General features: G+C 41.3%; 1 protein-coding gene across 11 annotated transcripts in view; it reads right to left on the bottom strand.

Moving 5' to 3' along the window:
* DPYD (dihydropyrimidine dehydrogenase) overlaps window positions 1-14,615 on the bottom strand; it is a 366,543-nt gene that overhangs the window by 339,475 nt on the left and 12,453 nt on the right. For 4 of the 11 annotated variants that reach the window (XR_011152352.1, XM_069022647.1, XM_069022648.1 and 1 more), the window contains exon 1: window positions 14,159-14,266. The exons of 1 other annotated variant lie outside the window; for it this stretch is intronic. Coding sequence is in view for 6 of the 10 variants with exons in the window: in XM_069022647.1 (XP_068878748.1) it covers window positions 14,159-14,197 (39 nt within the window). In the remaining 4 variants the exon portion in view is untranslated. Of the gene's footprint in view, window positions 1-6,566; window positions 6,672-7,898; window positions 7,986-14,158; window positions 14,267-14,615 lie in introns of those variants that run through there. 6 more of the 11 variants (XM_069022644.1, XM_069022642.1, XM_069022643.1 and 3 more) reach the window with 5 other exon arrangements.

The following is a 14,615-nucleotide window of genomic DNA, read 5'->3' as shown; positions in this document are numbered from 1 at the left end:
CATATATACATCAAAACCATACAGCCTAAAGCAGGCTCAAACGGCACCATACCACAGGATCAGTTCTGAGGCTTCTCCAGGGACACCCCACTCTGTGATAAGATCACGTTTTCACACTATAAACAATATACCACATCCAAAAATATTAGCCTTTGCACAGCAAATTCAGAGAAGACATAGCTGAGCACAGCTCTGGCTGAGGTACTCAGAGTTGAATTAACTATATATATTCATTTGGTTGGATAACACATTACTTAATTTACAGCCTTTAAAAGTAGGTTTTAAAATTTTGTGCAGCTATCTCCTTCTGCACATACAGTTAACATTTTAGTAATTTTTCTCCCTAACTGGACAGTCTTTAATCATCCAACCAATTGGTGAAGTGCAAAAAAAACCAGAGCAACTCATGTCACAGCCTTGATTCTTAGCTTCATGACTGCTGTTACTTTAGAAGTCAACACATATATGGTTTCCAGTCTGTGATACCCACTACCCCAAAAGTCACCTTTTTTCATCTTTGTAAGAAAAACACCTTCCTCCTTTACAAACCAAAACTTAAAGCTTCAGAAAAATATTAGGTTTGCATCACAGGTATATCAGAACTTTTTGGTTTCCTCAGTATAAAATTGATCTATGTCTAAAATGCTTGCACATTAAATTGCTCTGTTACATGAGGAATACAAATATTATTTGTAACTGCTCACTCAAATGGAGAGTCATTTATTATTTTTCTATATTTTATATAGCAAAAAGGATCATTATTATACACATACAATTACATCTCACTTCTATTTTTCTACAAGACCAACAGATCACAAGACAAAGCAAGCTTAGTTGCCTTTGAAAATAAGCTTTGTCAGAACCAAAAAAAGGCCATTGTATCTCCATAACTGAAACTCCAAACTGGACCCTCAGTTTTGAGTGTTTGCTTAACCAAAACCCAAACTTGCATTAGAGACACATCTGTTAATGACAAGTGAATGCTCTGCTAACTTTTGATCATAGGAGAGAAATTAGCAAAGTTAATACTGCTTATGTTTAATCATTGGCAAAATCAGCGGAACTAATTTTAGCTGAGCAAAGCAATGTTCTGAAAACTTTGTTAAAAGGTGATTTTCAAAGTCCAATAAATGAACTTGAAATGCAAGGATGAGAGTAACAATATACATCCAAAAGATCTAGTACATTCAGTGCTTGAAACAAATGTGAACATTTGTACTTGTTCCAAGAACATGCCAACTATCTATCAGTACTGACTTTCTAAATCTGTTGAGACATGAAGTAACAAGTAAACCTACCTTTTTGCAACTAGTGTGCAAACTTCTACAAAAATTTCAGTAGCAACTGTTTAATACAATGGTAAAATGCAAAATTGACAATGGGACTACTGATTTTCCACTAACTTTGTGTATACACCAGAGCATCCTAATCAAAAAGGAAAAAAAGAATTAGCATGTAGAAATAAAATGGAAATGTGAAGGATTTGTTAATTGTATCCAATAAATAGTGAGGGTTTGATATGTAAAGTCATATTTTAAAATATTATTAAATGTCTGATAATTGGAAAAAAAAAAAACAAACCCACAGCTAATTTTCAAACAACAAAATTCAATAGCCCATGTAAGTAAGGCAAGAGGAAACTGTTGACAATTTCTCCATTTTGTTTTAAAATGTCATTGTTCACTTTTGCTGAAGCACAAAGTGATGTTGACACCTTTAAGCAAGGACACATGATATTCTGTAAGTATACAGGGACTCACGTGCTATAGATGAGAGTGGAACATATATCAGTAACAGGAAATATAAAAATTCCTTGGAGTTTTTCACTCTTACAGTTTTGATTTTCAAATCTCATTGACATTAAATACTGATGAATGTGTGGGACGGAGGCAGAGGCGATACTCTTAAAAAAAATAAAATAATGAGGTAAGGCTGCCCAATCTAGAAACATGCCAGCAAACATTTGGATTCTGATCTATTATACTTTGTCCCATGCTTATAGAGAAAACTTACTTTTAAACACTTTATAAAGGATATTGCATGTAGTAGCATTAGTTTTCAATTCTTTTCCTTATTAAGCAAAACTGCATCTCTGCTGTGAGAGCTCTGAGCAGGGAAGAACTATTCCCATTATCCTTTGTAAGGTTTTCTAAAATTACAGTGAAGTATTTCTCCTATAAACATACTGAAATGACTCTAAGGCTGTGGAATTCAAGCTGCATCAAAATCAAAGTACTGGACTTTTGAAAAAAAAAAAATTCCCATCTTGCTGAGAGGTCAAAGTTCTCTTTCCTAGAATACAAGACCACAAAGCTATCATTCAATTAGGATGGAAGTATTAAAAACCAATTGTCTCAGACCAGTATCCCTTTGCTGTTTGTTACGAGCAGAAGCACATACTGCAGAGTAACAGGAAAAGTTGTAACAGAAGTAACATCTTTTAGAAACTATACAGAGGAAAGGTACCCAGGTAATTCTCTGTAAGTGCCACCTTCCTGTACTTCTGTGCCTGCCAGCTTCAGAAATGTGGATTTAGTCTTTACCTCATAGAATCATAGAATGGTTTGGGTTGGAAGGGACCTTGAAGCTCATCCAGTTCCAGCCCCCCTGCCATGGGCAGGGACACCTTCCATTAGACCAGGTTGCTCAAACCCCATCCAACCTGGACCTGAACACTGCCAGAGATGAGGCATCCACAACTTCTCTGGGCAACCTGTTCCAGTGCCTCACCACCCTCACAGTATAGAATTTCTTCCAAACATCTCATGTAGACCCACTCTCTTTCCGTTTAAAGCCAATTCCCCTTGTCCTATCACTACGCTTCCTTGTAAAAAAAAAAAAAAAAAAAAAGAAAAAGTCCCTCTCCAGCTTTCTTGTAGGCCCTCTTTAGGTACCAGAAAGCTGCTCTAAAGTCTCTCCTGAGCCTTCTCTTCCAAACAACCCCAACTCTGTCAGCCTGTCTTCAAAGCAGAGGCATTCCAGCCCTCTGATCATTTTTCTATCTCTCCTCAAAAAAGTCCACATCTTTTTTGTGTTGGGGACCCCAGAGCTGGATGCAGTACTCTAGGTGGGGGTCTCAAGGGCAAAGTAGAGCGCAAGAACCACCACCTCTGAACTCCTGGCTACACTTCTTTAGATGCAGCCCAGGATATGGTTGACTCATGTTGCCAAGTCATGCTGAGCTCTTTCCACTTGACTTTAGGTCCCCTTTTCTTTTAGCTATTGTTTGCTCCCTTGTCCTGAGTCAGGGCCTACATTCACAGGGAAGCTTTGTAAGTAGGGCAAGTCTAACTCCAGGAATGGAAGTTGCAAGGCAAACTAAGCTGCTTCTTACAGCACCTGAGGAGGGGATTCACAGCAGGACACCTTAGCTGAGTGTGATAAAACACCAGACAAGAGGAACACAACCACAACCGCTGTCCTCTCTCACCCTCCCAGACTTACACACCGACTGGCTGCCTCCAAGATGATGGTTCTCAGCCTGAAACTCTACCTAAGTTTCAACACTTACCTCTACTTAAATACATGAGTTCCCTGCTTCTATTTGAAACAGGGAAAAATTGGGGAAGAGTCACAAATAATTACAACAGACACTATTGTAAAATAGTCTAATCATTACTGGAATCACCCCTGGAACAAGACTTCCATCCCATCCCCATGTTCTGCCTTGCCCTGCACAGAATAGAAGGCAAACCTGGATGAGAAGTTGAACTGATTTGCTGTTCAGCTAAGATTATAAAAGCAAATCTCAGAGCAAACATGACAAGAACGCTGCTCCAGCACTAAAAGAGTTTTAGCCCAACTCTCAAGACTTCTTACGTATTTTTCACTAAGGGCACATTGATTAAGTGCATAAAGAACATTATACTGGGAGTTAAAAATTACCTAACTTTGCTTTTGTGCTAAATACTTCTCAGGGTTCCTAAATCAATTCATCTTATCTCCTCACCCAGTACCAAGCTTTAGCAGCACGCAAGCTATTCTGCTTTACTTAAGAAGCAGTTCTTACTCTACAGTCTTCCAGAAACTATTTCTTATCATACCCTACCCTAATGAAAGAGTTCTGGCCCTTCAGCAGAGTATTGGTTACTGCTGACTACTGAACTTTACTCAGACTATAGATACTTTGAGAAGAGATAATATTTTCATTTTTTCCATTCTGTATTCATTTTATTTCTACATTTCATCATCAGCATTCTAGAACAGCTTCTGTTGTGGTTATCTTCTTTGCTTTTTTTTTTTTTCCCCTCCCAACTCTTTTGTCACTTTCTCACTTCCATCTGTTTTGAAAAGCTATGTTCATGCTTACAAAAATCTTTCAAATTTTGCATTTTCAATTGGAACTGAAAAAAGGGCAATATCAAACACAGTTTTAAAATGGAAGCAGAATAAGTCTGGGAACCACCTCTAATCTCCCATCTTGTGTTCCTGTAGCATACAAACACAACCACACACAAGTGTGAGCATGAATTTGCACAAGCCTACTTTGTCCCTCTGATTCTTAAGCCTGCTGAAATTAACAGGGAGGTTCATCTTAGCACCGATGAACAGATTTGTTAAGGCTAAAATTAGATCTTGTATTCACCTGTAATTATATTGCAAAATGTTGCACTATATGTGATCTTTTGAGTGCAGATGCTCACACTGATTACTGATAACAATCCATGAGAGTTCGTATATAGACCTAACTAGACACACCAAGAAGGACAGCAGGCCCTAATTTCATCAATAGAAAAGCAAGGCAAATCTGGTACTCATTCCCATTTTTGCCCTGAGCAGTAAATCAGCAGTATTCTTCAATACTGATTTAATTTAGAATTAAGAGTTTTCCTTAATATGATGGCTACACTCTATCTCGCAAACCTAATTTTTAACCTTAAAATGTGACATAATATGAAAACTGCCAACACAAATAATTGACTGCTTTATTATAAATAGAATACTTGAAGTTATTTTTAAAATGCCTCATAAATCCACATTAAGTCTACTTTATTGATTTCAGAAAATTTCATTTTATTTTCACAGTCATAGTCCATGATCTGTACACTTAAGAAAAAACACTTTTTTCAGTTTTAACTGTCATTGAAATATCCTTCATTTCAAAGATTTTAAGAAATTATCACTATTCACTTTCAATACAAAGCCTCTTACATTTCAGCTGTCATTTTCAAAAAATCATACTGAAAATAGTGTTTCTAAGCAGAGTTCAGTTGCAGTGTAATAAGTAATAATTTCATCAATTAGCAGTATTCAGCATCCACTGAGAGTTCTCTCACTATTATTTTATTCATAGAGTCCTTTGTGGAAGTAGCATACTAAAAAGATCCATTTATCCTTCAAGGTTTTTCATAAATGTGTCATACATCTTAGAAAACAATTGGTTATTATTCTCGCTCAATCTAAATAACTATAATAACTTCCAGGTGTAAAACCTCTCTTTATACTTGCAATCTTCTTTACTCCCATTATGGGTCTACATTTTTAATAACTCATTCTAACACTTCTACCTACTTTCACAAATGAATTCTGGAGTTTTGCATGGATGCTAGACATGCCTGGGTGGAAGGGTAGCCAGCTTATTGTTAAGAGCAGAATAGAGTTGGGTTTCATAGAATGCCCTTCACAATCAAGGAAAACCCAAGCATTTTATAATGAGCAAGATGCTAGTAGAGATGCTAACGGTGCAGTGGCTGGACAGGAAAATGCTGTAATTATTAAACTCAGCAATAGCTTGCTTGCAGTGCATATTTTATTTCTCCTTCCCCCTAGATCCCTCCACATATTTATCAGCACTTTTTTCCTCTCTCAGAAGCACATCCTGCCTTCTGTCCTTTCAGCTCAAGAGTGCAAAGGGCTCCCTTCAGAGCACAATATTCTCCTTCCTTAATCAACTGACAGACAAGCAATTGGACAGTATGAGGACCTCCCTCAAGGCTGGGCAGACAGCCCTGTACAGAGTGCACAGCACAAGAAAAAATCCCTGTCTTAGGGGACATGCATCTCCTACACAGCAGCCTGCTTCATTCTCTCTACATTGGCCAAATGTTTTGTTGACCAAGAAAAGCTCAGCCAGGACAGTTCATCCCAACAGAAGTTTCAATTTAAATAAGGCTTCTCAGAGCACAGTTAACAAAATCATACCAAAAACCAAGGCAAGCATGCCACAATATATTAATAAATAAACTAGGTACCACAACAACCTCTCTGAAAATGGCACAGAGTCCAATCTCCATGATAAACATAAACCTAATGACACTGAGTGTATGACTAATACTTGAAAGAAGAGTGTCCCTAAGAAGAACATATTAACTAACATCAAACTTTCAGGTTTTCCACCTTCTACAGTCTCAAAGTGGTATGCACAGGTATATCTATTAAAAAAAAACCCCACACACCAACAAGACATGTAAATCAGACAGGTTGGCTGCCTGGACACTCTACTCCTTAATTACATATATAATTGTTTTTGAACCTGAAATTAAAATGTCAGAATGCACCATGATTGCCTTTAACTGATGACTACCATCCCATCTAAATGGAAATATTCAGATTCATCACCTAGATACCTTTTTAATTTGCTTTCAAATAGAGTCACAGGCAAGCATGTCTGTCTTCTCCCATTTGCACTGCTGGTGTCAAGTTGAACTGGAAAGGCCAACCATTTCAATGAACTAAAATAAACGTAATTTTAAGGTCAAGTCACTTGTAACACTTCAGGCAGCAAATGTCATACTGAAAATAAAATTGAACCTTGGCTTGAGCAGAGATGAAAGGTTTGGCATTTCAAGGACTTCATTGTGTTTATCACTTTAAATCTACAAATTAAATACCAACATCACATACATTAATATTTGTCAAACTAATAATGCTTTCTGAAATGATATCTTTAAATAGTGGAAGCATCATTAAAAACAAAATACTTTTATAGGTGGGCTTACACTTGATTCAAATGGTGAAGTCTCTGCAAGACCTAAAAACACTGAAAATTCTGCATTGGCTTAGGGAGGCATCTATGACCACAGTAAGAACCCAGATTTTTCACAGGAAGATCAAAGTATTTTGACAGAGGAAAAGCAAAATTGCCAAACTCAGACCACAGCATAAAAAAACCCAAAGATGTTGAAAAAGTAGATTATTTCATTTCTGATTTATGATTTGGACAATATTAAGAAAAAACTCCTTTACATATCTTGATATAAACACCCCTCAAATGCTTTGTCATTTCCTCCTCAATGTCTTCTAATTTTTGTTGTTACTGTTGGTTTTTTCTACTCCTACTCGAATCTTACGTTCTTTACCACATGCAACAGCAAAAAAATATTGGGGTGTTTATTATAGTTGTAAGAGTCTATGAGCATAAAAAAGGCAATTTAAACTACAGACCCAGTCTGAATCACCTGTTATTTCATAAAAGAATACATCTGGCCAATTGAAAGGCAAAATGTTCTTTTTTTTCTAAATCGCATTATTAGGAGAAGAAAATCTGAGTACTTAGTTCAATTCTTCCACTTACTTCTTTAGCTGCCTTCTTTCCCAATCACAGTTTGACCTGGATATACATGACTTTTTAAAAAATTTATATTTTGAATTATGGCATTGCATATTACATTATGGAACTGCATACAGACCAAGAGGACAAAATGCCCCCAAAGATCTGTGTAGCCAATCTCTGTTGGCACGTTTCACAAACTGATGCTCTGCACATGTAGAGATGCCAGAGATTTATGCTGTGCTGATTTGCAAGAATTCTGCCCTTAGTATAAAAATGACAGCAAATGAAAATGAAAAGACTTCGAAAAACATGCCCACACAAACACCACCCTCTGAGCTTCTGATAAGGCATTTATGGCCAAAGGTTCCTAATCCCAAATGTTTGATTTCTTTGCCAAATCACATACTTGCCGAAGTCTCATATAAAGGCACAAATCCTGCTCTTCTCAAAGGCGACAGCACAGGGCAGGGAGCAGAGTGTGTAACGCTGTACTGAGGAAATAAAAAAAGGAATAGAAATCATATGCTAATAAGAGGAGGGAAGTTGCCAGGCAACCAGGGAGGGAGAGAAAGCAGTTTTTGATTTGAACTCAATGCTGTCAAAGGGTTAGCATAGCCAGAACAAACAGGACATATTCAATCCAGCTTGTCTGCAGCCACCAGGAATTTCAGCTTTTCTCAATATTTTAACTAGAAGTGCATTCTCAACTCAGTGCCAGTTACTTTTGTGTTCCCTGGGTCATTTTACTGACACTGGCAAAATGGGATGGGATGGGATGGGATGGGATGGGATGGGATGGGATGGGATGGGATGGGATGGGATGGGATGGGATGGGATGGGATGGGATGGGATGGGATGGGATGGGATGGGATGGGATGGGATGGGATGGGATGGGATGGGATGGGCAGTAGAATTTTTCAGTGTTAATTTGAAAAGCAGCAGCTTGTGTCTTCGGGTAGCACAAACTGCACCATGCATGTACACTGGCCAGTAGGATGGAGAGAGCTAAGCAATCCTGGGTCCAAGCAAATCCCAGTCCATCCGACACAGCCACACCTCTCTGGGCTGCACTGAAAACTGGGCAAGTCCTGCCCTGCTGCTAAAACTGCATCCCTTCAAATGTGCCTCAAATACCTGCCCTGCAGTGCTGCACTCTTGTCAGAGCTGATCAGCAAAATCCTGCCTCATGCATATCAGCTTCCTACATCAACATATAGTTGTACTTTCTTAAAAGATGTGACACTAAGCAGAGGAAAGACTATAATTCAAGTTTGGTCTATAATATGAAATTAATTTCTGTAACTAAAAGGAAATGAATTTCAGTTCCTGCTTGTTTTCAGAGTTGCTAACTGCCGTGACTACTCGTAAGTCTCAGCCACGAGAAGAGTGGGATCAGCAGCTCTTACTTGAAAGACCTTATATAAAGAGTAAAATTCTAAGGATGTGGAAAAAATTGGAAGTTTAACTCATAAGTAACATTAAAACTCAAAGGCAGGAGAAAAATGAAAAGCACAAGCCAATTTTTTTCCCAATGTAATTATTTTGGAGGGCTTGACTGCTACAATCTAGCAGACTATTGGCAGTAGAGGCAAGACCATACATAATTCCTTGAGCATGAGCAGGATTTGCATATAAAACATGAAAAGATAAAATGTTTCATACAGAAGACTTTCCTTCCTATTTGCCAGATCAAATTCTAACCTGATGAGTAAATCATTGTTCAATTTTCTAAGACAGACATGATAATTGTGGTCTATAATCTTCCACGAGGTCTAAGCAATCATGCTATAATTGCTGTTCCACTCAGCTAAGAGTTTATTACAATAAAACCACTAAAACAATGAAAAGGCTTGAGAAATTCATTAAGCAAAAACAGCTAAACAGGAAGTTTTGTTTTCTCACTGACTGCTTGTCAAATGACCCTAGGAAGCCACAGCCATCAATCTGGAACAGCAATCTGATCATCATAACAAGCTATAAAGCAGTAGCATAAAAACATTCTACATATTAAAGCTTCATTATGGAACTTCAGAAAACTAACAGGTATCTACAACAGAGAGAGACACTGTAATAACTGGGGCTTTTAAAAATAAAAGTTGAGCCTCGATCAAAGAAAGCTAGCTTCAGCTATTTATTCACATAAACTTTGCCTAACAGCTTTGTGAGCCATGCTGACTAGTGGAATTCCCTGCTATCTCGCCGGAGGTTTCCTGTTTTTTACAGTATTCTTTATTTTTCAATCCCTGCCCTGCTTCTCCTGTGAGCACACCAAGCTTAGCTCTCAGACATACCTTTCTACTTGCAGTTTTCCACTGTTCTTGTCCATTTGCGTTGGGAGAAAAATCTGAAAAGTGAAACCTGCTTACCTTGCTGCCATAGCCCATGCTTGGTAACAGCTACTAAGTATATCCCAGGGAATGAAGAACAGCCACTGCTATAAAACCTGCTACTTAAAACAGTACGGAATTTGCAGGTAGTACAATAATGCTTTCTCGAGGCTTAGGAGCACTTCCCAAGTGACCCTTCCATGCAGGAGGAAGCATGGCACAAGGGATTCTGCTCCCCTGGCTGACTCTGAAAGCAGCTGCAGCCCTTGAGCGCACGTGTGCTGTCTGTACCATCAGTGAGCTGCCCAAACAGCCCATAACCTCATCCTACATCCATTACGGCCTTCAGATAGCAGTGTAGAACTTGCTGCTGAACGAACTCAAATGTGCCTGCTGGGCACTGAAGAATTCCTGGAGCCTCTTGTGTTCTCCCTAAGGTAAGCACCCAGTGGGCACAGTCTGGCCCTTAAGAAACATTCCTCTGAACCCTGAAGTAACACCAAAGAAATACTTTGATGAATTATATAACTTTTGAAATAAAAATACATGATTTAAGATCCATTTATACTTTTTGAAGCTAAATAAAGAGAAAGCATAACATAGTTATAGCGACAATGTTCATTACATTGTAAGTGAAAGTGACGTAAATTTACCCTGATAGTTCTCAAACAATTCCCCAGTTGTAATTTCAAAACGTGGCTCTAGCCCTTCACACCTTTCATTCTATTCTCACAAGTCAGGCATCAGTGCTGGGGTGGAAACAGCTGTGACAGCATTCTAGGTACCCAGATGCTGGTCCAGCAGGGAATTACCCACTCATCAACACCCAATTCCCCTTTAAATATATGCAATACATAATTCAGATAGATCTATGAAGTGCCAACATACTGCCTACCTACTATAGGAATGATAACACTGTTTCATTCTACGTTGTATTGGGGAGCTGGTTTTAACTTTCGGTGAATGTTTCAGGTTTGTGACAACACTGTGGCAAAGCGCCTCCACTCTGCTGCGAAGAAGCCCTTACCAAGAAAGGCTGGGAGACCTACTCTTCTCCCCAGCTGTTCTCTGGGTGGCTAAGAGGTAGAAAGTATCCACTACCCAAATACCACCAAGTGAAATGACGAGAGAGTGCAGAGAAACACTGGAATGCTGTCAGGAAAACACAGCATGCAGAGAACAACACTAAACGGTGTCATTCAAGATTCCGTTCGACATTTAACCGTTTTGCAATTCATTAATTTCCGAGTACTTGATTAGACAACTTCAGTTCTTCAAAGAATCCTGAAGATTGCAATAGATGTAATTATATATGGTTTACACACAATGATAGTCAGGAATCAGGTGAAACAAGAGAGAAGGAAAAAGAAGGGAAGACTTTTTTTCCCAGAGTATGATTGGGAAGTTTACATGAAGCCTGTCAACATTCTCTGGGGTTTGAATAGACATTTAACAGTCTCACATTACAAGTTAGAAAGGGAATGCTGCTCTCATAGTGTAGATTTCAAAAATTCTTGTAAAGACTTAGAAAGATAATAAATAAAAATCCAAGGCAAGTCCTTATACCATAAATCCAAGGCAGGTACTTTCACATGTAGCTATTTTTAAATAAGCTTTCTTTCCTTTTGCTTGGAGTATCTGCATCCAAGGAATATTAGCAGCACACTTTGACAGTTGACTGTATTCAAAAAAGGCAGTGTTTGGGGTTTGTGGAGTTGCCAGTACTTGAGGGGAGGGAGTTGTTGTTTTGTTTTGGTATTTTGGGTCTTATTTTTGTTTGAGTGTTAAAAAAAAATAAAATTGGTGAAAAACATATATTTAAATCACAACACGCCTAGTCTTCCACAATTTGGAAAGCAGATTTTTAGAACACAACTATCTATGTAATTTTTTCATCTTCTTTAGTTAGGTCCAGAGGCCGAAGCTACTGGCTAAGCCAAACAAGGGGGACAAGATTCCTCAGGGACAGTTTCCTGGAATTTTTCTTTTGTAAAATAACTTGCAGAACCAGGTGTGATTTTAGCTACTTCTAGCACACATTCTTGGCTCCTCTTTAACCAATGACATGTCTTTTTATCTATCCTTAACTATTTAAATAAATGATAAAGCAGCTCTAGGACTTCAAACATCGTTTTTAATATTTTAATTATATGAACTTGAATTTGAAACACTAACCACTGAGATAAGTTTCACTAAATCACTGGTTCCGTTTTTATACTGTAGCCAAGAAAGTGACCAAGACATTCAAGTTGTGCTGCCAGTGCTCATGTTGATAGACTCCTCCACTCAATAAAGAAATTACTGAGAATATTTATCTACAATGATAGGATTAGCTAGCATGCACTGTCCTTACTTCAAAGACAAAGATAAAATAAGTTTTTTGAAAATGCAGTACTTCCCCCTGCCCAAAAAAGCAAAGTCCTATGCAGGGGCGGGGGGAAAAAAAAAAAAAAAAAAAAAAACAACCAAAAAAAAACCACAGAGGGCTGCAATGCTGCAATTAGATTATCAGTAATTATTGATATATTCATCTGGGAGACAAACCATACAATGTCTAAATTTATTCGAACAGATGGGGGAAAGACGATACACTTGGTTAGAAGGAGACTGCGTTGATTTCCTTGCTAGTTTAAGCCACTGCTGAAAACAAAAATACAGGAAGATACTGACCAAAGTTTCTATCTGAAACCTCAGAATAAAGCAAACACTAGCCTTTTCAAAATCCATCAATTCATCTCCTAAATCATGTTGTACTGCTTACTATCACCAACACAGGATCCTACCATAACATTGTTCTTTGAATGAGTCATACGTATATAGAAATGCAAAGCGAAGTAATACAAGAAATATTTTGCCTTAAAAATTTAAGTACTCAAAAACCTGTACAACTTAAATCAAACCTTTGTCATAGAAAAATGAACTTTTAACAATTGAAGAAAAATCTGGCTGCTCTGAAACCCCTGAGCTAGTAAAAGACAGTGCTGGTTTCATACCACAGTGCCTCCCTAATTGCCAGGAAGACTTCTGTGATAGCTCATTCTTCCCATCCCTTCCATGCTTCAGTTTTATCAGAGTATCTGTAAGACCATTTCTGGACATAGTCATGGTTTGAGCAGTAGCTCAGTCATGAGCAGTAGCTCAGCTAGAAAATGGACTGGACACAAAAACTCAATACAAGAACTAAGGATGAAATTCAGTCACAACTGACCTAGAGATATATTCAAGTTTTTGCTGTGCATATTTGTGTATTATGACTGGGCCACAATGAGCTGCAATAGCCCACCCTAAACTTAACATTTTTCACTTCAAGGTATACCACAACATAAAGTTGTGTCAGGGCAGAACAAGACTATCAACCACAAGTTGATTTATTTTTGCTTTTGTTTTACTAGACTCTTCATAAAGAGCTTAAGTTCACAGCCAAATGTGAGGTCCTGTGAAAGGTGGGAAAATGCTACCTTGAAGCCCAACCCTGCAACCTGGCTAACATCAGCAGGAGCTCCCCACGTGTGCTACTGCACCAGCCTTGGTCACACTCCACCTCAGCTCCACCTTCCCAAGGCCACGTCCGGACCCTACTTCCAGCACCCAGTACGACCTGCAGCAAGGAATGTCATGCAAAACCCTCAAGTGCCGCAGGTGAGAAAGCCACGTGCAGCAAGGGAACTACTCCTGCCCTCCTGCTCAGTCTCCCATGCAATTGTTTTGGTCCGAGGAGACTGGGTGCAGTCCGTGAACACAGCCTGACCCATGGCGAGACAGCGATGAGCTGGGTCCCCCAAAGCTCCGCTGGCCCATAGGCAGCTGCGGGATGCTGAGCCCGAGGCCATCGGCCACGCAGCTTGAGACCGTCCAGGGCTCCTCAGGTCACGGCCCCCGAGCAGCCCTGCCCCGCAGGAACCCTGCCAGAGCCGGGAGCCCGACCTCACCGGGGAGACGGGGCTCGGTCACACCCTGCCCTCGAGTTCGCCGGGGAGTGACGGGAGGAGGCGAGGAGAGGGGAGGCGCCGGGCGCCACCCCCTCACGCCCCTCGGCCGGGCGCCGGCCGCGCTCACCGCCGAGAGGACGGGGCAGGGGCACGGCTGGAGCGGTGCGTCCGGCGCTGCCCCGGCAGCCACTGCCCGCAAGGGCTGCGGCTGCCCGGGCGGCTGGACAGCTCCAGGGGCCGGTGCCAGGGCTGCCGCGGCCGGTCGGCACGGCGGGACGAGGCTCCGGGCACCGCCGGCGGGCAGCGGCGAGGCACTTCCTAACGCCGCCAAACTTTACCGGGCGCCGCCGCCGGGCACAGCCCCCTCCCCGCTAGCGACAGCCGCACGTCCCGGCAGGGCGAGTGGGTACCTCAATGTCCACCGGGTCCCGGCTCAGCACACGAGCCATGGTGTCCGCACCGCCTTCCCCCGGCTCCCCGCAGTCCCGGAGTGGAAGGGAGCGGAGAGCGGGAAGAGGCGGAGCCGGCAGCCCGGGCAGCAACGCCCAGGTGGGCGGGCGCCCCCCGCGCCGGGCCGGAGCCGCCCCGCCGGGCAGGGCTTCCCCGGGGCACGGGCCGGTGTGGCGTGCGACGGGCGGGCTCCTGGCCCCGCTTCCCGGGCTTGCGGCGGGCGGCGGCGGCCAGCGAGCGGCGGGGACGCGGCTCGGCAGCAGCGCAGCACGGGGGCTCCCACACACCGCCCCGCCGGGAGCGGCCCGGGGCCCGCGCCCCGCCGCTGCACCCGCGGCACAGTCCCTGTGCCTCGCCCCACGTGCGCGCCCACCCTGCTGCACCCCTGCCCTTCTCATTCCCTGCTGGTAGAAGAGA

Source organism: Aphelocoma coerulescens, chromosome 8, assembly GCF_041296385.1.
Source record: "Aphelocoma coerulescens isolate FSJ_1873_10779 chromosome 8, UR_Acoe_1.0, whole genome shotgun sequence".
NCBI classification, from domain to species: Eukaryota; Metazoa; Chordata; class Aves; order Passeriformes; family Corvidae; genus Aphelocoma; species Aphelocoma coerulescens.
This window is presented reverse-complemented; position numbering and strand designations above follow the sequence as displayed.